Source organism: Bombina bombina, chromosome 2, assembly GCF_027579735.1.
Source record: "Bombina bombina isolate aBomBom1 chromosome 2, aBomBom1.pri, whole genome shotgun sequence".
NCBI classification, from domain to species: Eukaryota; Metazoa; Chordata; class Amphibia; order Anura; family Bombinatoridae; genus Bombina; species Bombina bombina.
In genome coordinates, this window is record NC_069500.1 from 189,685,525 (window position 1) to 189,708,324 (window position 22,800).

General features: G+C 39.5%; 1 protein-coding gene across 4 annotated transcripts in view; it reads right to left on the reverse strand.

Annotated features, from left to right (window-relative positions):
• The window catches only part of ANKDD1B (ankyrin repeat and death domain containing 1B), a 274,509-nt gene that overhangs the window by 193,357 nt on the left and 58,352 nt on the right, over positions 1-22,800 (reverse strand). For all 4 annotated transcript variants that reach the window (XM_053701390.1, XM_053701391.1, XM_053701389.1 and 1 more), the window contains one exon: positions 9,617-9,721. In XM_053701390.1, the coding sequence (XP_053557365.1) occupies positions 9,617-9,721 (105 nt within the window). The remainder of the gene's footprint in view (positions 1-9,616; positions 9,722-22,800) is intronic.

Here is a 22,800-nt window from a genome sequence, read left to right on the forward strand (position 1 = left end):
GAGGCTGTCGTCTGCAATCCGCCAGTTTGTGTACGATTGGGTTGATTAACACCCCTGCTAGCGGCCGATTGGCCGCAAATCTGCAGGGGGCGGCATTGCACAAGCAGTTCACCAGAACTGCTTGTGCAATGTTAAATGAAGACAGCGTATGCTGTCAGCGTTTAACAATGTCTGGCGGATATGATACGCTACAGTGGATCTTGTCCCCTAGACATTGATAAATCAGCCCCCATAGCCTCAACTTAAAGGGACACACACCCCAAATTTTTCTTTCATACAATTTTAAACAACTCTCCAAATTACTTTTACTATCAAATTTTCTTCATTTTCTTTTTATCATTTGTTGAAAAGCAGGCAGGTAAGTTCAAGAATGTGCAGGTGTCTGCAGTTCTATATGGTAGCAGTTTTGCAACAATGTTATACATTAGCAAGAGCACTAGATGGGAGCACTATTTCCTGTCATGTAGTGCATCAGACATGTGCACGTTACCTATCTAGATATCTATTCAACAGAGAACAAAAAAAGAACAAAGCAAATTTGATAATAGAAGTAAATTGGAAACTTTTTTAAATAAAATTGCAGACTATGCTAACATCTAAGTCCCCCCTGCTCTAAGTGCCAATGGGCTGTCTAGCAGCTGTCGACCTAGGGTTCTTTGGTAATCATATTGGTAAAGAGAACTCATAAATACTCCCAATGTTTTCATATAACTCAGTAGCTTCTTACTTAATATATAATATTGTAGTGTAAAGTATATTATTTTATTCATCCCTCTTATTTCCCTCACCAGTACATGCGCCAGTCCTTGTCCAGCACTCGGGACTGTGGGACAGCATAGCACAGCATAGAACAGCTGGTTTATTGTTGATTGTGCGCTATTTTGCGACAGCCTATTAATAAACTTCAGGACTTTAGAATTGCCATTGTCTTTAATCTACAGATTTGGCAACTAATATGCTCAGCTAGTTGTAGTCCTGCTCCAGATTAATATATCTACATATGCAATCCCGATTTTCATGTTGTCTAGTGATAATTTATTACATCTTATCTTTAAAAGCAATATTATATTTAGGTCAGCCCATGAGTGGCCTCGAGACATAACAAGTTTCCTCTATCTGGCATTATTTAAGTACATAGGCCCAAGAGTGGTCTTCTAACTCATTGGAGGCTCTTATTTATTTAAAATGGAGGATTCATAAACTTTAGCCTAAAATATGTTAGATTTCTCTATAAGTGACTGATCATTTTGTTTTTCTGTTTTGAAATTTGTTTTTGAAACTTTTCGTATTTGAAAATGGCAAATGTTATCTGTCATTTTTTTTTCTTTTACAAAAAACCTCAATAAAAAAATTAAGAAAATAGGTATCTATATTGATATATATATATTGAATAGATGTACAGGTATAGGTATATACATTTATATATAGAAATATGTACTTACAATAAAAATTACATTATCCTGTATGAAATGTTAAATATGTCTAGTAAATATACAGTAAAACACATAAATACATATGTACATACATAAAAAAAACACAGACGGGGACTGCACGCGGTACACATCCCATGACCCTGCAACATGCTCAGCCCTGGGTGCTCACTGGCACTTACAGGAAGCTTTGCTGTCCCCAGAGTCAGAGGCAGTTAACCCCAGACAGGTCTGGGTGCAAGAACCATAGGGAAAATTACAAAACAAATTAATACAACACACAGAGACAGTCCAGTACTCACTTACAAGCTCTCAGCTAAGATTAAAAGCAAAAATGAAAGGGTTAGTTACCGCATTTGGCCAAATGGGACACACCCAGGTACTACGTCAAGGTGCCTTCCAAAACCTGGGACCCTAAAACAGCCACACAATGCAAGCTCTCAATCAAACAAACTGGGAACAAGTGAAGGGTGCACAAGCTTATGTAATCACCCTAGACATATACAAAACACAGAAGGGGACTGCACTCTCAGACTGGACTGGGTACACATCCCATGACCCTGCAACATGCTCAGCCCTGGGTGCTCACTGGCACTCACAGGAAGCTGTGCTGTCCCCAGAGTCACAGGCAGTTAACCCCAGACAGATCTGGGTGCAACCATAGGGAAAATTACAAAACAAATTAATACAACACACAGAGAAAGTCCAGCACTCACTTACAAGCTCTCAGCTAAGATTAAAAGAAAAAATGGAAGGGTTAGTTACCGCAGTTGGCCAAATGGGACAAGCCCAGGTACCACGTCAAGGTCCCTTCCAAAACCTGGGACCCAAAATGTATGAAAATGGTTCAAAGCCTTAATGTGCTATGGAGAGCATGCTAAGGTTAGTATTAACCCCTTAAAGGTGCTAAGGTATGGGAGGTTGGTGTGTATGTGAGAGAGTTTCTGTATGTGTGTGTGTAAGTGTGAGAAAAAGAGAGTTTGTGTGTGTGTGTGAGAGAGATAGAGAAAAATGACATGCCCTATTTGAATAATAATTTTATTTTGTACTTGACTGTCCCTTTAAAGGGACATAAAGTGTATGTATATAACATTTTCCTCTCTAGCCCCATTTCTATGTTCACAATCAGCCACTTCTGTTCTGATAAATGGATTAAATGGACATAAAATCCAATTTTTCATAATTCAGATAGAGAACACAATTTTTAACCCCTTAGTGACCAATGACGGAATTATTCCATCACGGAACAATTGAGCAAACTGAAGCTGTGTCCTTAAGGGGGTTAAACTCAGTTTTTATTGAGGTAAAAGTTTACACAAACATATAGATATATGGAGGTCACAAACATACACACGTTGGCATAGAGGTCAGTAATAAATCATATATGAAAAATAGGTATAATATGTGAAACAAATGTAGACATAATCTTAACAGTTGCCTAAGGTACCAAGTCTAATTGGTGAGAAATAAGCAGTGAAAGTATCAGTTACAGCAATTATGATCAACTTTTGGTGTTGGTGTGACAAACATAATAAACCTCATTTGTGAGTGGGTTATGAAAAATAATGTATTCTACTTTCTGGGTTATGTGGAGATGAGGATAGAGATAGTGATAGTGTATGAATAAAGGGGGGAGAAGAAGAAAAAATATCTCTTTGGTCTCTTCCAGCCAAATGGTATCTCATCGGACTGGTTCAATCAGGGAACCTCTCCATCAAAGGGGTCCAAATCTCAAAGTATTGGTCTACTTTATCGTTGGCACTATATGGGTATATTTCCATGTATTTGATAAATTGTACAATAGATCAAACTTGGGATATAGAAAGAGGGGAAGGGTTCTTCCATTCTCTGGCAATTGCCAATTTAGTACCCATTTAAAGGTAGACTAGGAGAGCTTTAGAAGTTGGGGCCAACTTTGGTAGTCCTAAATGTTAAAGACTCGCCTCTGGTCTGTATGGTATGACAATCGATATTTGCCTCAGTATGCTGTATAGTTTGGTCCAGAGTGACTGGATTTTAGGGCAGTTCCATCAGATATGTACCGCCGTACCTATCTGACCACACGTTCTCCAGCACAAGGTTCAGTGGTTGTCAAAAATCTTATGGAGGGTGACTAGGACTAAGTGCCATCTAACCTGAATTTTATAGTTAAGTTCCCAAAGCGTGGCACAGTGAAGAATTCTTTTGGTGTAGAGGATCTCTGTATGCCAAGTATTAATGTCCACCATGAAACATAGTCTGCAATTTCAATATAAGCTAGATAAAAGAGCTGGTGGCTAGTATCTATCAAATTTAGATGTGAGGACAATAATGGATGTAATGATACATACAAATCTACCAACTTAAATGTTAAACATGTTATATATATAAATTTAAAAAAAAACTGAGCTACAACTAATATTTCCAACTATATCTATGAGAGGGTAATTATGTAAGCAGAATTTACATATCAGCTTAATAATGAGCATTGCTCCAGCCTTTTGAGTCCACCATTACAACAAATTTGATATATAAGTGACTTGTGTAGCTTATTTTAACCTAAGGACAGTAAAGTAGACCTTAAGAGCAACTGACTAGGTACACTGAAAAATAAAGGCTACTGGACAGATATAAATGTAGAGAAGCAGAATTTGAACATAATAAGCATAGGTTGTTCCCAACTTATCTAGATTGAATAAAGTACCCATATTGTCATCAGACGCAAGTCATCATTGTTTTTGGCAAGTATAAAGCAGGAATTATGGGGCTCAGTTTTGTAAGTAAAGAGTACTTGCAATGTTTAATGGTAATGCTTAACCCACTCCGGTTAAAACTGAGGCACAACAGTAACTGATCCTCTGAGAAGGTGAGGCACGCTGGGTTACTTTTGTAGTAGTGGTTAGAAGGCTTGATCCCAAATATATCGTAATTAACAGCTCCTCATAGTACCCCAGGGGGAGTCAGATGCCAGTTTGCACTCTCTGTGTTGTAGTATTTCAGTCCATCGTAATCCAGATAGTGTTGAGGTTCCATCCACTTCTCAGTAAATATGACACAATGATCAGAACTTTAACTGTGGGTGACCGCTTGTTAGGTTTTCTCAAACATGCAGTAGATGGAAGTGCAATTTTGTTGTATGGAGTTGCACATATGTGGTCAGCCATGGTAATTTTCTGTAATTCTGGACTCCCCTGTCTCAGTCATACAGTTCGGCATATGTTCAGTCGGGTTGTATGTCAATGTATTTCTCACCGTAGTCTAGCTCCACCAGGTTTCTATCAAAGAACCATTGCAGTATAAAATAAAAGCACTATCCAGACTAGTAGAGTTTTTTTCAATGCTCAGAATGAAAAAGTAGTGGTGGTTGGCATAAAATGAGCATAAATACACGGTGGTAAGTAAGCAGCCATGATCCACCACAGCCCAGACACGCCCCCTCCCCCATAGATATCTATTTTACATTAACATTTTCACATATATATATATATATATATATATATTTAATAAAAAAAATTCTATGTGAAGAACATAGGAATGTAAAATATGCATAACATGCTTCTGGTTTCGCTCTTTAGGTCTAACGCAAAGTCGGGTTAGCGCACATGAAGAATTACTTGGCAATATTGAAATACTAAGCATTAAAAATTATTCTAAATACTGTAAATAATTCTAAATAGTCTATAGAAAAAAAACCTACTTCTAGCGCAAAATGATTACTTCTAGTGAAGTTTACGTTCAATTTGGAGCTCTGAATAGCGCACCGCTTGTAATCTAGCCCACAGGGTTTGATATATATATTTTTTAAACAATGCAACTCTTTTTACTATTTACTTTCACCTAGATTACAAGTTTTGCATTCCGGTTTTAACGCTGGAAAAATTGCCATTTCAGCGTAAAAAACGGAACGCCGACATTACAAGTCTTGTTGGTATAGCTGTACTGCAAGCATTTTAGCCTGTAACACAACGTCAGTCCCGCACTCAAAAAATTACGTTTTTGCGTGGGATTTCCATAGTGCTGCCATTACAAGTTGTGCGGTGAGGCTAAAATGCTTGCGTTCCAGTCTATACCGACACGATCCGTTCCGCAATCTGAGACCAGTAGTTATGAGTTTTGTGTAACAGTTTTGTTGCGTAAAACTCATAACTAAACTGTTGCAAAGTACACTAACAACCATAAACTACCTATTAACCCCTAAACCAAGGCCTTCCCGCATTGCAAACACTATATTAAACCTTTTAACTCCTAATCTGCCGCTCCCGACATCGGCGCCACTAATAAAATGTATTAACCCCTATTCCGCCGCTCCCCGACATCACCGCCACTAAATAAAGTTATTAACCCCTAAACCTCTGGCCTCCCACATCACTGCCACTAAATAAACCTATTAACCCCTAAACCGCCAGCCCCCCACATCGCAAAAAACTAAATTAAACTATTAACCCCTAAACCTAACAACCCGCTAACTTTATATTAAAATTACAATATCACTATCTTAAAATAAATTAAAACTTACCTGTGAAATTAAAAAAACCTAAGTTTAAACTATATATTAAACTAATTAATATTATACTAAAATTAAACTAAAAAACCTTGCACTGCTAAAAAAAATTTAATCTACAGTTACAAAAAATAAAAAACACTAAATTACAAAAAATAACAAACATTTTTGTGCGGTATGGAGCTCATTGCAACCATATCGAATGCACGCACAAGGCGGCTTTTTAAAAACTTGTAATGGCAGCACTATGGAGGGTGAAATAACGCAGCTTTTGTTGCGTTCGTTTCACACCCTCTATAGCGCAAAACTTGTAATCTAGGTGTTTATTATTAATTCTTCTAGCAGAAATTTGCTTACTCTTGAAATTAAAATCTGTAAACTAGAGATCACTGCAGGGCCGATTTATTAGGGCACGAATGCATCATTATGCATCTGTTTCCGCGCGATCGCATACGATCGGGTTGATTGACACCCCCTGCTAGCGGCCGATTGCTTGTGCAATACTGCCCCCTGCAGATTCGTGGCCAATCGGCCACTAGCAAGGGGTGTTAATCAACCCGATTGTATGCGATCGGGCTGATTGCTGTCCGTCTCCTCAGAGGTGCAGTGATAAATTCCGACAGCGTATGCTACAGCGGATATATCCGTCCACACAATGATAATTTGGCCCCTGTGTCTCTCTTGCATTGTGCTTAAAAGATGATAACTTCAGTCTGAAACAAAAGGGTTGATTTATTAATGTGCGGACATTGTCAGCATTTGTCATTGCACAAGCATTTCTTGTGAAATGCTTGTGCAATACCGCCCCCTGCAGATTCACGGCTGCTAGCAGGGGGTGTCAATCAACCCGATCATATCCAATCAGGCTGATTGCTGTCCGCCGCCACAGAGGTGGTGGACGAGTTAAGGAGCAGCGGTCTTAAGTTTGCTGCTTCTTAACTCCTGTTTCCGGCGAGCCTGAAGCAAACAGGTGCATAGCACTAAATACGGGGCATGATAAATCTTCCCCTTAGTCACTGCAGTACAAACCACAATGGCAGAGCAGTAGCTGTCTCATGAGTTAGCTGGAATTTCCATTTATTTCAGGGGAATATATATTTATTTTTTTAGGTATTTTAAGACTTTCTTTTCTTATGTTCCATATTTTAAAAAAATATATATAATAATAAAATATTCCTTTAAAAACGTGCATAGCTTATGTCTGGAAAATGCTAAGTAAAAGCTGTTTAATCTTAAACTAATACCGCAGTACTTGTACCACTCCACAGTGACGTGCAGTGATCCTCCCCTGTCAAATCAGAAAAAAAATGTTTTTTATTAAATAATTATACATTTTTTTTATGTGGTTTGTGCATTAGCTTTTCTGACCACGCCCCCCCAGGTTTCCCCCCCACTCACCCCCTCCCTCCACCGGAGAGCGATGCGATCCCCATCCATGTTGCGCAATTAAGCTAGGAGAGGCAGTGAGCAGTTCAGCTGCCCTCCATTGATTGCGCAACATGGATGCTTGATAGTGTTCGTAGCTCACTATCAGCTAGTGCCACCAAGTGGTAGTTCTTGCAGGCCAATAGCATGCTCCAAAGAGGCGTTTCTCCAAACCGCCTCTATGATGGAGCAATTACAGACAGCCAAATTAGCCAATCGGCTATCAGCCCTGCCTGGGAGGTGCGCAGGGCATGGACGTGAGTGACGTTGGACTCACGTGGGTGTGACTGACACTGACTGCATGTCATCGTCGTGAGAGACTGGTGCCTTCTAATAGTGAGTCTAACAATTTTTAAACTACCACCACCGCTATCCGCTCCCTGGTAGGGGACTTGCAGTTGCTATAGTATGTAGCTGCCTGCAGTTCCTACTAATCCTCACTGCTTGATAAGGACAACTGTCTATGCTTTACTGGATGAGGGGGGCACACTTATGCCTGTATAACAAGAAAACAATGGTTTGTTAAGAACAGGAACATGATTTAAGAAAAAAAGGGAAAAAAATTAAATAGATATTAAAAGACCCCTTTAAGATATATGTGTTTGTGTGTGTATATGTGTGTCTGTGTGTATTCATATACATACTTAAAGCACCAGTAAATACAGTAGATTTGCATAATCAACAAATACATGATAAACGGAAGTGTGTACTAGGAAACCAAATTGGAAACCTAAAGGTGGCGCACTAAACACAATCAAAGTGTGATAAAAAATGTGTTTGTGAATAGGTTAAAGTGTAAAACAGTGATGTGTTAAACACCTGTGATTGTTATCACAACATTTATAAAATGAAGACACTATAGAAAAATAATAAAAAAAATATAATAAAAAACTGAGCATAAGAACCGCAGTTTGGTGAAACAGTCACTCAAAACTTGATAGTAGACTGGTCTTAGTGATCCAAAAACTGGACTAGATGAAAATGAGGCTTGCTCCACTTAGGTAATCTAGCTTCCTGCTTACATCTGCTCCTGTCTGGCTGCTGCCTGTGGGACTTGCTGTAGTAGAGGTGTACTGGGCACTGAGAAGCTGGCAGCGGCCAGACAGGAGCAGCTATAAGTAGGAAGCAGAGGGAGAGACGCAGTGCACTGTAGTCTCCAGTTACCAGCATACCTTGACTACAGCAGCTGATAGATTTCCTGGATGGAACCCACAGAGGTTTCCACCGTCACATACGTGGCCAGTGAGCTGATCACTGTGAGCTTCAGTCTGCTTTCTAGCACTTACGAGTGCCAACAGAATTGTGAGTCTGATTCCTTTATTCATATTGCCAATTATGCCAAAGAGTTCACTATGAGGCGCCCCTTGTTTCTGTTCTAACATGATAAAAGGACAATGCAATAGCATTAAGGGGTAGATTTATTAAGCAGATCAGGATGATTGACACCCCCTGCTAGTGGCTGATTGGCTGCGAATGTGCAGGGGGCAGCATTGCACAAGCATTTCACTAGAAATGCTTATGCAATGTTAAATGCCGACAGTGTATGCTGTTGTCATTTAGCGATGCCGGGCAGACATGATTCGCTACAGCAAATCATGTCTGCCCGGCAAATGATAAATTGACCTCTTAGTCTGAACTTTAAATGAGAAGTAGGTTTCCTTCTGACAAATTTAAAAGTTATGTCTATTTCCCCTCCCACTGCATCATGTGACAGCCATCAGCCAATCACAAATGCATATATGTATATTCTATGAATTCTTGCACATGCTTAGTAGGAGCTGGTCACTCATAAAGTGTAAATATAAAAATACTGTGCACATTTTGTTAATGGAAGTAAATTGGAAAGTTGTTTAAAACTGCATGCTCTGTCTTAATCATGAAAGTTTAATTTTGAGTTGAGTGACCCTTTTAATAAAGGGTCAGGCTTATAAACTAACAATTTCCATTTTTAGTAAAAATATTTACTACTGAAAGTTTATTTAGTTGAGTTAATTCTTGAGCATGAGCTACTGAAATGTGATTTCCATTGATGTGAATTGAGATTTCTTATGTTCATATCATGGCCAGTGCTCTTATACTATCCTGGCCAGGATTTCTCCTAGAAGCATAAACACAGCAGTAGAACAGTAACAGTTTATTTAGTGCCAGTCCAGCTCACCTGACAATGTGCATCACATCTTTGTGTACATGGTTAACAGAACAAATCTAAATGTATTTACACACAAAATGAATGTACAATATTTCTCTGACATATTCTATATTTAAAAGACAAGAAATATACCTTATCAGGTGCGTTTAAGTCATTTAGCTGCAGATCCTTAAGGAGATAATCCACAATGTCATTCTTATTGTTCTGAGCCGCAAAATGCAAAACATTCATCCCATCCTGTAAGCAAAACCATATCATGCCTGTGAGACTTAGCATTGAGATTCACCTGTGTATTTTACTTAGCTCAGGAGTGTTCATGTGTCATTGTGTCCTGATGAAAATCAGATCTTCTTATCTTATAATTTTCTATGCACATAAATGCTTCTCTATATTATCTCTGTCTGTATACCACATCCCTATACCTAGACCTCCATGTATTAAATGGCGTGATGACAAGCTTGAGAAGATTTCTGCATGCCTTCACTACAAATGGCAGCGGATCCTGTTCGTCTGCTGCCCGTATGTATCATTACACACTCAAGTGAGCATGTAATGCCCATTGCATGAGAGAAGGACCTGTCAATTACCCCAAGCGAGCGAGGTGGTGGGGAGTTTAAGAAGCAGCAGTTTGATGACTTCTGCTTCTTACATTGCAGGAAGCAGGCTCACATGTGCGATCCTACCCTGCAAGAGCTCCGGAGCAGCTTACATTGCTTAGTACATAGATCCCTTAGAGAGACATTGAAAATTATCATGTTATTATATATCTCTCCTGCCCCCCACTGAGAGTGTAATTTATTCTGCTTGCTTTGTGTACACAGCTTTTCTATAAAGTACAAAAAAGCAGCAGCACCAGTATCAAAGTCTTTACAGGGAGTGCAGAATTATTAGGCAAGTTGTATTTTTGAGGATTAATTTTATTATTGAACAACAACCATGTTCTCAATGAACCCAAAAAACTAATTAATATCAAAGCTGAATAGTTTTGGAAGTAGTTTTTAGTTTGTTTTTAGTTATAGATATTTTAGGGGGATATCTGTGTGTGCAGGTGACTATTACTGTGCATAATTATTAGGCAACTTAACAAAAAACAAATATATACCCATTTCAATTATTTATTTTTACCAGTGAAACCAATATAACATCTCAACATTCACAAATATACATTTCTGACATTCAAAAACAAAACAAAAACAAATCAGTGACCAATATAGCCACCTTTCTTTGCAAGGACACTCAAAAGCCTGCCATCCATGGATTCTGTCAGTGTTTTGATCTGTTCACCATCAACATTGCGTGCAGCAGCAACCACAGCCTCCCAGACACTGTTCAGAGAGGTGTACTGTTTTCCCTCCTTGTAAATCTCACATTTGATGACGGACCACAGGTTCTCAATGGGGTTCAGATCAGGTGAACAAGGAGGCCATGTCATTAGATTTTCTTTTTTTATACCCTTTCTTGCCAGCCACGCTGTGGAGTACTTGGACGCGTGTGATGGAGCATTGTCCTGCATGAAAATCATGTTTTTCTTGAAGGATGCAGACTTCTTCCTGTACCACTGCTTGAAGAAGGTGTCTTCCAGAAACTGGGAGTAGGACTGGGAGTTGAGCTTGACTCCATCCTCAACCCGAAAAGGCCCCACAAGCTCATCTTTGATGATACCAGCCCAAACCAGTACTCCACCTCCACCTTGCTGGCGTCTGAGTCGGACTGGAGCTCTCTGCCCTTTACCAATCCAGCCACGGGCCCATCCATCTGGCCCATCAAGACTCACTCTCATTTCATCAGTCCATAAAACCTTAAAAAAAATCAGTCTTGAGATATTTCTTGGCCCAGTCTTGACGTTTCAGCTTGTGTGTCTTGTTCAGTGGTGGTCGTCTTTCAGCCTTTCTTACCTTGGCCATGTCTCTGAGTATTGCACACCTTGTGCTTTTGTGCACTCCAGTGATGTTGCAGCTCTGAAATATGGCCAAACTGGTGGCAAGTGGAATCTTGGCAGCTGCACGCTTGACTTTTCTCAGTTCATGGGCAGTTATTTTGCGCCTTGGTTTTTCCACACGCTTCTTGCGACCCTGTTGACTATTTTGAATGAAACGCTTGATTGTTCGATGATCACGCTTCAGAAGCTTTGCAATTTTAAGAGTGCTGCATCCCTCTGCAAGATATCTCACTATTTTTGACTTTTCTGAGCCTGTCAAGTCCTTCTTTTGACCCATTTTGCCAAAGGAAAGGAAGTTGCCTAATAATTATGCACACCTGATATAGGGTGTTGATGTCATTAGACCACACCCCTTCTCATTACAGAGATGCACATCACCTAATATGCTTAATTGGTAGTAGGCTTTCGAGCCTATACAGCTTGGAGTAAGACAACATGCATAAAGAGGATGATGTGGTCAAAATACTCATTTGCCTAATAATTCTGCACTCCCTTTATTTAGTACAAGAGAATAAAAAACACAATGTTGCGGGGCTCACCCCGCAACGTTGTGTTTTTTAATCTCTTGTCCTAAATAAAGACTTTGATACTGGTGCTGCTGCTTTTTTGTACTTTTGGATTTGATTTGGGATCTTGTCTTTATCCCTGCAGCGAGCACAGTGTGGTGGGCTAATGTGCTGGACTCTCGCTTTTTTCTATTCTTTTGTTTCCCAGATTTTCTATAACCTATACTTAAGTAATGAAATTTTGAGTATAGAAAGGGAAAGCAGCTATTTAAAATACAAAAATAAAGGCAAATTAGCTAACAATTTAATACATTCCAGCAGGTAAAATTTAACAGTAAATTGTCCCTTTAATTTGCCTTCAATTGGATTTTAAAAAATCATCAAAAGTTCCACCCCAATAGGATTCATTTCATTCATGTTGGTTACTAAAATAAATAAATGTTTGCTTGAAAACATATGGAGAACAGACAGTATAGTAGTATTTTTCCACTCAATGCTAAATATAGATAAAAGCCTAAATTCTTAAATATCCACTGCAATTTCTTATTAGTCTCTGTCTAGTAGTATATAATAAAAATATAAATAAATCCCAGCCGAGGAGTCTTAGAAATATCAACAAAAAAGGAATTTAATTAATGTATATGCCTACATGTACTAAATAGGAGAAGACAAAAAATGATGAGAGATCACTCACATCCACACCTACCCCATCCACCATGGATGGGGTAGGTGTGGATGTGAGTGAGCTTTCATCATTTTTTTCTTCTCCTATTTAGTACATGTAGGCATATGCATTAATTAAATTCCTTTTTTGTTGATATTTCTAAGACTCCTCGGCTGGGATTTATTTTTATTATATTATTATTGAGTCTAGGACCAGACTCCATTCCGTGCCGGAGCACAATATAGCGCATAGGTGATGCGGTCACTCCTTGAGTATCATATATATATATATATATATATATATATATATATATATATATATATATATATATATATATGTAAAATGCAAAAAATCTAACCAAAAGAGTCATTTGAAAATTCAATTCACCCTGTACTATGTTGAAAACCCATCATTAACACATTATTTTATGCTTTACTTTGTGAATTTAATGTATTTTTAAAATATACATTAATTTCAAATCTGATGACTGCAATATGTTCCAAAAAAGTTGGGGCAGTAGCAATTTTGGACTAATAGCAATGTGACAAGTTGAAATAAGAAGGTGATGTGAAACAGGTGAGGCAATCATGTAATCATAGTATATAAGGAGCCTCCAAAAAAGGCCTAGTACTTCAAAAGCAAGCATGGTTCTGTAATGCTCGTGGGATACCCCTCTATCAGACCAAACTCGGCCAGTAGTCTTGTTATCCCGGCGTTGAGTCGGAATGATAGGGAATATCCCAGAGCAGTCAGGCAGGCATGGTTCAAACACAGCAAGGAAATAAGAAAAAACAATCTATCACTCCCAGGAGTACACCAAGTAACACTTATACTTGGGCAGTGATAGATCATTAGATAGAAGCTTACATAGGCGCAGGATTCGCACCACAAACTTACGTACCGGCATCTGGAGAAGTGAGTGTGTGGTGATGACGACACAGCCCCTGGCAACGAGCAGGGAAGGAGACATTGCGCCCCTAGCAACGGCTAGAGCGGCGTGGCATGACATAGCTCCCCTCTCAAGGGTTCGATCCGGGAACCAGAACCGGCCTCAAAGGATGAGCAGCATGGAATCTGGAGACCAAAGATGGAGCATGCACATCACGGGCAGGAACCCAGGAACGATCTTTAACAGAGTAACCCTTCCAGTGTATTAAGATACTGCAGTTGTGGTCGCCTGTATCTGGAGTCCAGGATCTTAGCTACCTTATATTCAGAGTCACCATGGACCAGGAGTGGAGGAGGAGGAGTTTGGAGCCGGGTATATCTATGTAAGGTTTGGGTAGTGAGATGTGGAAGACTGGGTATATGCACAGAGTTTTGGGTAAGGCCACTTTATAGGCAACAGGAGACAGTCTCTTCAGGACCTTGTAAGGGCTGATAAACCTACTGCCCCAATTTGTGACAGGGTTGACATAGATAAATATGTTGAGTAGAGACCCAAACATGGTCACCCACTGGGATGGCACGTACAGAAGCTCTATGATGATCAGCACACTTTTTATATCTAGAGACAGCTGAAGTTGAGAGTGAATACGTTGCCAATGAATGGTGAGTCCAGTGATGTGTTGGTCTGCAGCAGGAACCCCATTGGACTGAGCAGAAAGAGGGAAGACACAAGGCTGATACCCTGCTGTGGCTTGAAATGGAGAATATCTAAGAGAAGACTGCCAATGAGTGTTTCTTGCCAGCTCAGCTAGGGGTAACAACTCAGACCAGTTGGTATGGCGAGCGTTGCAAAGGCTCTAAAGGTAGGCTTCAAGATCCTGGTTTACTCTCTCAGTTAGTCCATTGGTCTGAGGATGGTAGCCAGAAGACAAGGAAACAGTGGTTCCAATCAATTTACAAAAGGCTCTCCAAAAAGTGGAGATGAACTGTGGACCTCTGTCGAAAAAATGTTCACCGGAATGCCATGAAGTCGTACCACGTGCAAGAGAAAAAGAGATGACAGTTCTTGGGCAGACGGCAGTTTGGTTAGGGGTACAAAATGAGCCAGTCTGGAAAAGCGATCCACCACAACCCAGATAACAGTATGGCGGTCAGAAGGAGGAAGGTCCACAATGAAATCCATTGTTATGTGTGTCCATGGTTGTTTGGGAATGGACAATGGTTTGGGCAAGCCAGGAGGCAAGGATCGGGGAATTTTGTTGGCAACACAAGTTGTGCAGGCTTTCACATAATCCTGAGCATCAGGCTTCATAGTAGGCCACCATATGTGTTGGGAAAGACGATTAACAGTCCTAGTCAAACCAGGATGTCCTGAGAGTTTACTATCATGAGCCCAAGAGTGCGTAGATTCAGAGGAACAAAGAGGATATCGGAAGCCACGGGAGCTCCAGGAGGTTTACTAGGCTGGGCGCGTTGTAATCTTTGCAGAAGGGTGATATTTAGTTGAGCAACCACACAGGAGGGAGGTATGATGTGTTCAATAGGAGCATCAGAGGAGTCACTTGAGTGAGGGAACTGACGAGAAAGGGCGTCCGCCTTCTTTTTCTTGGTTCCAGGAAGATAAGAGACCACAAAGTTAAAACGGGAAAAGAACAAAGCCCACCTGGCCTCTCGAGGATTGAGTCGATGAGCAGTCTCTAGGTAAGTCAGATTCTTGTGGTCAGTGAGAATCTATATGGGATCAGCGGTGACCTCTAACCAATGACGCCATTCAGTCAAAGCCATCTTAATGGCTAAGAGTTCACGATTACCCACATTGTAATCCCTCTCAGCAGGAGTAAAGCATTTAGAGAAAAAGGCTACAGGGTGTGACTTGGAAGTCAAAGGATCCCTTTGGGTTAGAACTGCTCCAGCCCCTATCTCGGAGGCATCAACCTCTAAAGTGAACTCTAGGTCAGGATCAGGATGGCGGAGCACAGGAGCAGAACAGAAAGCCTTTTTTCAGATAAGAGAAAGCATTTATGGCTTCAGGATGCCAGTGTTTACAGTCTTTGTTCCGTTTTGTCAATTCAGTGAGAGGAGCGACTGTTTGTGAAAAGTTCTTTATAAACTTGCGGTAATAATTGGAGAACCCCAAGAACCTCTGCAATTCCTTTAAAGAAGTAGGTTGAGGCAATTCTAGAACTGCGGTGAGTTTAGCAGGATCCATGGCAAAACCTTCTTTCGAGATGATGATTTTATAACTCCACAGACATAACCAAGGAACTGGATCTGAACTTGATCAAACTCACATTTTTCTAGCTTGGCTACCAAAGAATTGTCTCTGAGACATAGAAGAACTTGTCTCATGTGTTTATGATGCTCCTCTAAATTGGAAGAAAAAACAGGGATGTCACGGAAGACATTGTTGACAAATGCCTGGAAGACTGCAGGGGTGTTACACAGCCCAAAGGGCATTACAAGGTATTTATAATGCCCAGATCTTGTGTTGAAGGCAGTCTTCCATTCGTGGCCTGGAAAGATAAGAATCAGGTTGTATGCCCCACGTAAGTCAAATTTGGTGAAAAAGCGAGCATCTTGGAGCGAGTCATACAGTTTGGTGATCAATGGAATGGGATAGTTGTGTTGTTCAAGATCCTGTAGTCCATGCAGGGTCTGAGCCCACCATCCTTCTTACTGACGAAAAAGAAGCCTGCCCCAGCAGGAGAGGAGGAAGGGCGAATGAAACCATTAGCTAGGTTCTCTTGGATGTACTTCTCCATGGAACTGCAGCTGTTCGGTATGAAAGACTCCCACAGTCAGGGTTAGGGGTGCTGACTCAAAATGGATCAACCCTGAACCAAGGGGGTGCCATCCAGAGTAGTTATTTTGAGACAAAGTCTTTTCTGCAAAAGAGGCAAACCAGCTTGAATCATGAAACGGTGATCCAGGAAGTTTCCAGCTGCCCCTGAATCAATGAAGGCTTGAGTGTGGACTGTTTTCTGAAGGAAGGTAAGCATAACAGGTACCAGGATCCGAGAGGAGTGATTAAGTAGAGATCATGCTTAGAGGTACCCCTGTGTGATCCCCTAAGCAGTGGCTTTTCCTGGCCAAATGTCACAGTCCTTTAGTTGGTGGGTGTTGGACCCACAATAAAAGCATAGTCTCAATCTCCTTCTTCTCTGTCTTTCAGACTCTGAAGGTTTAAAGGAGGAGAGATCCATGGGTTCCTCCACTGAGGTAACTGGCGCTGCTGAAGGGGTAGAGGATATTACCGAAACGGACGAATAGGAGGACGGGAGGGAAGGACCCTCCTTGTTCTGTCTCTCTCGGCTTATCTCTCATGGATGTGAGAGTCCAGGCTGATACATAGGGGCCTATTTATCAAGCCGTCAACTGTGCTGCATTCGACGGCACCAATACGCTCGCCTGACATCGCCTAACATCGCTGCCGCGGACCTGAATACGCTCTTCATATTTAACAAAAAAGCTGTCAAAAAGCCGCGCACTGATGACTGTCATCGATCTCGCTGCTCTTCGGCTTTTTCCCAGCTTTATTGATATACTGTCACTAAACACACACACTATACTAAACTGTTTAACCCCTATACCGCCATTCCCGGACCCCGCCGCAACTAAATTAAGTTATTAACCCCTAAACCGCTGCTCCCGGAGCCCACTGCCACTCTAATAAACTTATTAACCCCTATTCCTCTGCTCCCGGAGCCCACCGCCACCTACATTATACTTATTAACCCCTAATCTGCCGCCACCTACATTATGTTATTAACCCCTATCCCTCCACTCCCGGAGCCCACCGCAACTAAATAAAGTTATTAACCCCTAAACCGCCATAAACTAAATTAACCTATTAACCCCTAAACCTAACAACCCGCTAACTTTATATTAAATATTAACTCATCCCTATCTTATTATAAATTTAAACTTACTTTTAAAATTAAATTAAACTATATTAAAATAATAATTAATCTACCCTAACTTTTAAACTAAAATTAAATTAAACTATATTAAAATAAAAATTAATCTACCCTAACTATTATACTAAAATTTCCTTAAACTATATTAAACTATTAATTAATCTACCCTAACTTTTAAACTAAAATTACATAAAACTACCCTAACTTTTAAACTAAAATTACATAAAACTACAAATTAAATTAAATATATTATATATTTAAACACCTAACCCTACTCAAATAATTTAAATCTACACTCAAAAATTAGAAAGTTACAAAAAACTAACTAAGACCTCGCTTCCAGTGAGTCGTTATTCAGTTTGCGTGTACTCGCAAACCGTTAAATATGCTGTCGAAAGCAATATAATTTATGGACTGTTTCCAATGGCGCGTTATACCTCAATATCGGCAGCCGGACTTCATAGAAAGTAATAGAAGCCGTTAATCGATAAATTATACCAGGTTTCCAATGAAAGCGCTAACCGTTCTGTCGGAGGCTGTCGATACATTGAGACATATTACCCCCAGCTCAACTAGGTGTAAAGGAGGAAAAAGAGCTTTTTTCAGGCCTGTTTCTCATTGAAATTGCAAATCCAAAAGAAATTATGAGTGTTTCAATGTACAAATAACATTACATATGCTAAATTTATTGGTCCTATGTATAGGAATATTTGCACCCATGTTGTCATAGAAATATCAATATGTATGTATATATAAAAATATATGCAAGCACCACAATTATGGAGGGACCTCCCGCACACTTTCAAACCTTCCCCATGCCTAATATCCTTTAAGAGATCCCTCTCTACATATCTCAAAACAGAATGCACCTGTCATTGTTGATTATATATTTCCTACCTGTTCTATGTTAAATTTTTGGGCATATCTATTATTATTGTTTTTTATTTTATTGTACCCATTGTATCAATGCAATGTTTTGTGTACCCAGGACATACTTGAAAAATATAGAAATCTCAATGTATCTTTCCTGGTAAAATATTATAAAAATAAATAAAATATCTACCTATTCAAAATGAAACCTTTGCCCAGGGATGCTATATATAATCTCAATACATATAGAAAAATAATTCAAAGGAAATAAGTTATTTATCATAAAGATGAGTTTTATTATTACAGATTTACCCTCATTCAAATGTAATTTTCAATGTGAAAATCATATTTATTCAATACAAAACGATGACACATTAAAGTTATGTGTCATAGTACTAATAATTATAAAATATATGTAATGTCATGTCTGCTAAAGCAGATAATACATTTGCAATATTTAGACTATTAACCAAAATACATAAGTGCTTAATATTACATACTTCAAGAGATATGAAGTATTGTCTTTAGCATGGAGTTATTGAAACAATTTAAAAGTGCATTGTGCATTGGTCCCAGGGAGAGTCTGAGTCTGTGTAAAGTGTGTGTGTGTGTGTGTGTGTTTGTGTGTATAAATTTACGTTTAACGTCCATGCTCCTTACCGGTGATCACCTCTCAAGAAAAATAAAGATACACTTATCCATATTTTTAATAATCAAATACTATTTTCTAATATAATTATATTTACCACTTCATAAATATAAGTAATATTTATTGCTGCCCTAGGCATAGGTCTAGTTTGCATTCTGTAGATATGTTCTTGCATATATTATTATATTAAGTATATACTGATATTTCTATTAGAATATAAGTTCAACTATTTCTATACATGAGACAACAATAAATATTACTTATAACAATTTATTTCTACATTAAAACACTTGCATTATTTGCAAGTTTTATAATTTCAATAGAAAATAGGTCTCAAAAAGCACAATTTTCCTCTTTTACACCTAGTTGAGCTGGGTGTAATATTTCTCAATGTATCGACAGCCTCCGACAGTGTATTAACGGTTAGCGCTTTCATTGGAAACCTGGTATAATTTATCGATTAACGGCTTCTATTACTTTCTATGGGACGCGAAGATCTTTTCGGCAGCCGAAGTCCGGCTGCCGATATTGAGGTATAACGCGCCATTGGAAACAGTCGATAAACGATATTGCTTCCGACAGCATATTTATTGGTTTGTAATCAGCTCTTTTACCTGTAAAAAAAAATACAAATATCTCCCCAACAGTAAAACCCACCACCCACACAACCAACCCCCCAAATAAAAAGCTAACTAAAAAAAACCTAAGCTCCCCATTGCCCTGAAAATGGCATTTGGATGGGCATTGCCCTTAAAAGGGCTTTTAGCTCTTTTTCAGCCCTTAACCCTAATCTAAAAATGAAACCCACCCAATAAACCCTTAAAAAATCCTAACACTAACCCCTGAAGATCGACTTACAGTTTTGAAGATCCGACATCCATCCTCAAGGAAGCCGGGAGAAGTCTTCATCCAAGCAGCAAGAAGTCCTCCAAGAAGCCGGCCGAAGTCTTAATCCAAGCCCACAGAAGTCTTCACCCAGACGGCATCTTCTATCTTCATCCATCCGGCCCGGAGTGGGTCCATCTTCAAGACATCCGACGCGGAGCATCCTCTTCTTCCGACGGACTAACGACGAATGAAGGTTCCTTTAAATGACGTCATCCAAGATGGCGTCCCTTAGATTCTGATTGGCTGATAGAATTCTATCAGCCAATCAGGATTAAGGTAGAAAAAATCCTATTGGCTGTTGCAATCAGCCAATAGGATTGAACTTCAATCCTATTGGCTGATCCAATCAGCCAATAGGATTGAGCTTGCATTCTATTGGCTGATTGGAATAGGTTGGATTAATCATTAATAGCTTGTATTCTATTGGCTGATTGGAATAGGTTGGATTAATCATTAATTTAATATAGTTTAATGTAATTTTATTATAATAGTTAGGGTAGGTTAATTATTAATTTAATATAGTTTAATGTAATTTTATTATAATAGTTAGGGTAGGTTAATTATTTTAATTAATAATTTAATATAGTTTAATGTAATTTTAGTATAATAGGGTAGATTAATTCATAGTTTAATATAGTTTAATTTAAATCTAAAGGTAAGTTTAAATTTATTATAAGATAGGGATGAGTTAATATTTAATGTAAGGTTAGCGGGTTGTTAGGTTTAGGGGTTAATAGTTTCATTTAGTTTATGGCGATGTGGGGGCTGGCGGCTTAGGAGTTAATAGGTTTAGGGGTAAATAACTTTATTTAGTTGCGGTGGGCTCCGGGAGCGGCGGAATAGGGGTTAATAACTTTTATTTAGGCGGTGTCGGGGCGGCAGATTAGAGGTTAATAAGTATAATGTAGGTGGCGGCGGCAGATTAGGGGTTAATAATTATAATGTAGGTGGTGGCGGTGTAGGGGCAGCAGATTAGGGGTTAATAAGTATAATGTAGGTGGCGGCGGTGTAGGGGGTGGCAGATTAGGGGTGTTTAGTCTCGGGGTAAATGTTAGGGTGTTAGGTGTAAACATTACTTTTATTATAACATAGGAATCAATGGGATATCGGGCAGCAGCGAATATGAGCTTTCGCTGCTCTCAGACTCCCATTGATTCCTATGGCATCCGCCACCTCCAGGGTGGAGGATTGAAAACCAGGTATGCTGGGCCGGAATAGTGGCGTACCTGGTAGTTATTTGATAACTAGCAAAAGTAGTCAGATAGTGCCGAATTTGCATTTGAACATCTGTAGTGACGTAAGCATCGATCTGTGTTGGACTGAGACCGGCGGATCATATGTTACGTTACAAAATTCTACTTTTGCCGGTCTGTAGCCTTTGATAAATAAGGCGAATCAAGCTCTCCACAATTACGCTGCGGAATTCCAGCGTATTTGCGGTTGACGGCTTGATAAATAGGCCCCATAGTGTTATAAAGTCATCCAAAGAAGAAGGGATATCACAATAAGTGAGCTCATCTTTGATGCGTTAATGCAGACCCCTCCTAAAGGCTGCCTTGAGAGTTCTACCATCCCAAGTGGTTTCAAGTGCCAAGGTGCGAAATTCGATGGCACATTGTGCCACAGTTCTAACTAAATCAAATAACTCATTACAGGCAGCGCTGCCCTCCTCAGATTATCCGAGGTTTCCTGCCTTTACTGGACACTAAATTGCTACAAGCAGCGGTAAAGTTATTCTTGCACAGTATTATTCTGAAGCTTACATAACTACTCAACATCTGAACTGCATCATTGACTACAGCATGGCTGACAACTCACACCGAGTTTAGGCCTCACCAGTAGAGATACTGAGGGAGGCAGACACAGAGACATTGAGCAACGCTATAAAAATATAGAATGCCTTCTACAATCCCTCTATGACAGAGCACCAGCGGATTATTTTTTTACAAGTTTTAACACTAACAGCACGGAAAATGTCTCTGCCGTTGATCCTGTTGTTACCCAACCCCCTGCCAATGTAACCAGAGTCCTGGATAAGAACACCAACAAGAAACTTCGGGTGGATCATTCCCTCCATCCACGTAAGCTTAAAATTTCACAAAGGGGCGAAAAGCTAAATTTGATGTCAACATCCAATATAAAAAGCCATTCAACCAAGAATTTAACCCTAGACGGAGGACTGTACTATATCTTGATGCCCACCCAACCTACAAATGGGGGAATCTGCCAAATTCAGGAAACTGCATTAGACACAACCCACTTCACCTAAGAAAAGACCAACACCACGCAACATCTATCACCTCCTCAGCCATGAGACACTATCACTGATATGGAAGACGGGAAAACTACATATTACAACCTACCAAGCACGCTCAAATATAGAAATAAAATTAACGCAACCACGGAGCCTGCTTATTATCAAGATACATCTCGTATACAGGATTGCACCCGGATGGCCCATGAACGGATGAAGCCGTGCTCCTATACTGTTAGATCCACTTCTATTTCATACGAAGGTCTTCACAAGCATAAACAGCTCAGTGGTGCCTGATACTCAAATTAGGAATAATATACAGGTGATAAAGTGCATCAGACAAAAGACATTTCCATACTGACTTATTGCTATCTATATACTAGCATGAATAAAACAAATATTGTAATACCAGGTCCCAACTTTGTTATACCAGTTATGCAGATTATAGTTAGTTTGTTTACTAGGATAGGTTTGATTGAAAATCTATAATCTGTTTATCTTTGTTCCACAACTCTGAGATTTGAATGATAAAGAAAACCTATATATTATTTCTCTGATACACTGCAAGAAATGCATAGTTTCCACAGTTAAGCATCCTATCATGCATACTCAGCAAATACTGTTGTTTTCTCAAACACTAACCTATATTTAAGTGTTTTCTGTGGGGGTTTGTGGGTGGTCCCCTGGGAGGATACTCCTTATAACAAAATTAAAATAAGGGTTTTTATAGTAATGTTATTA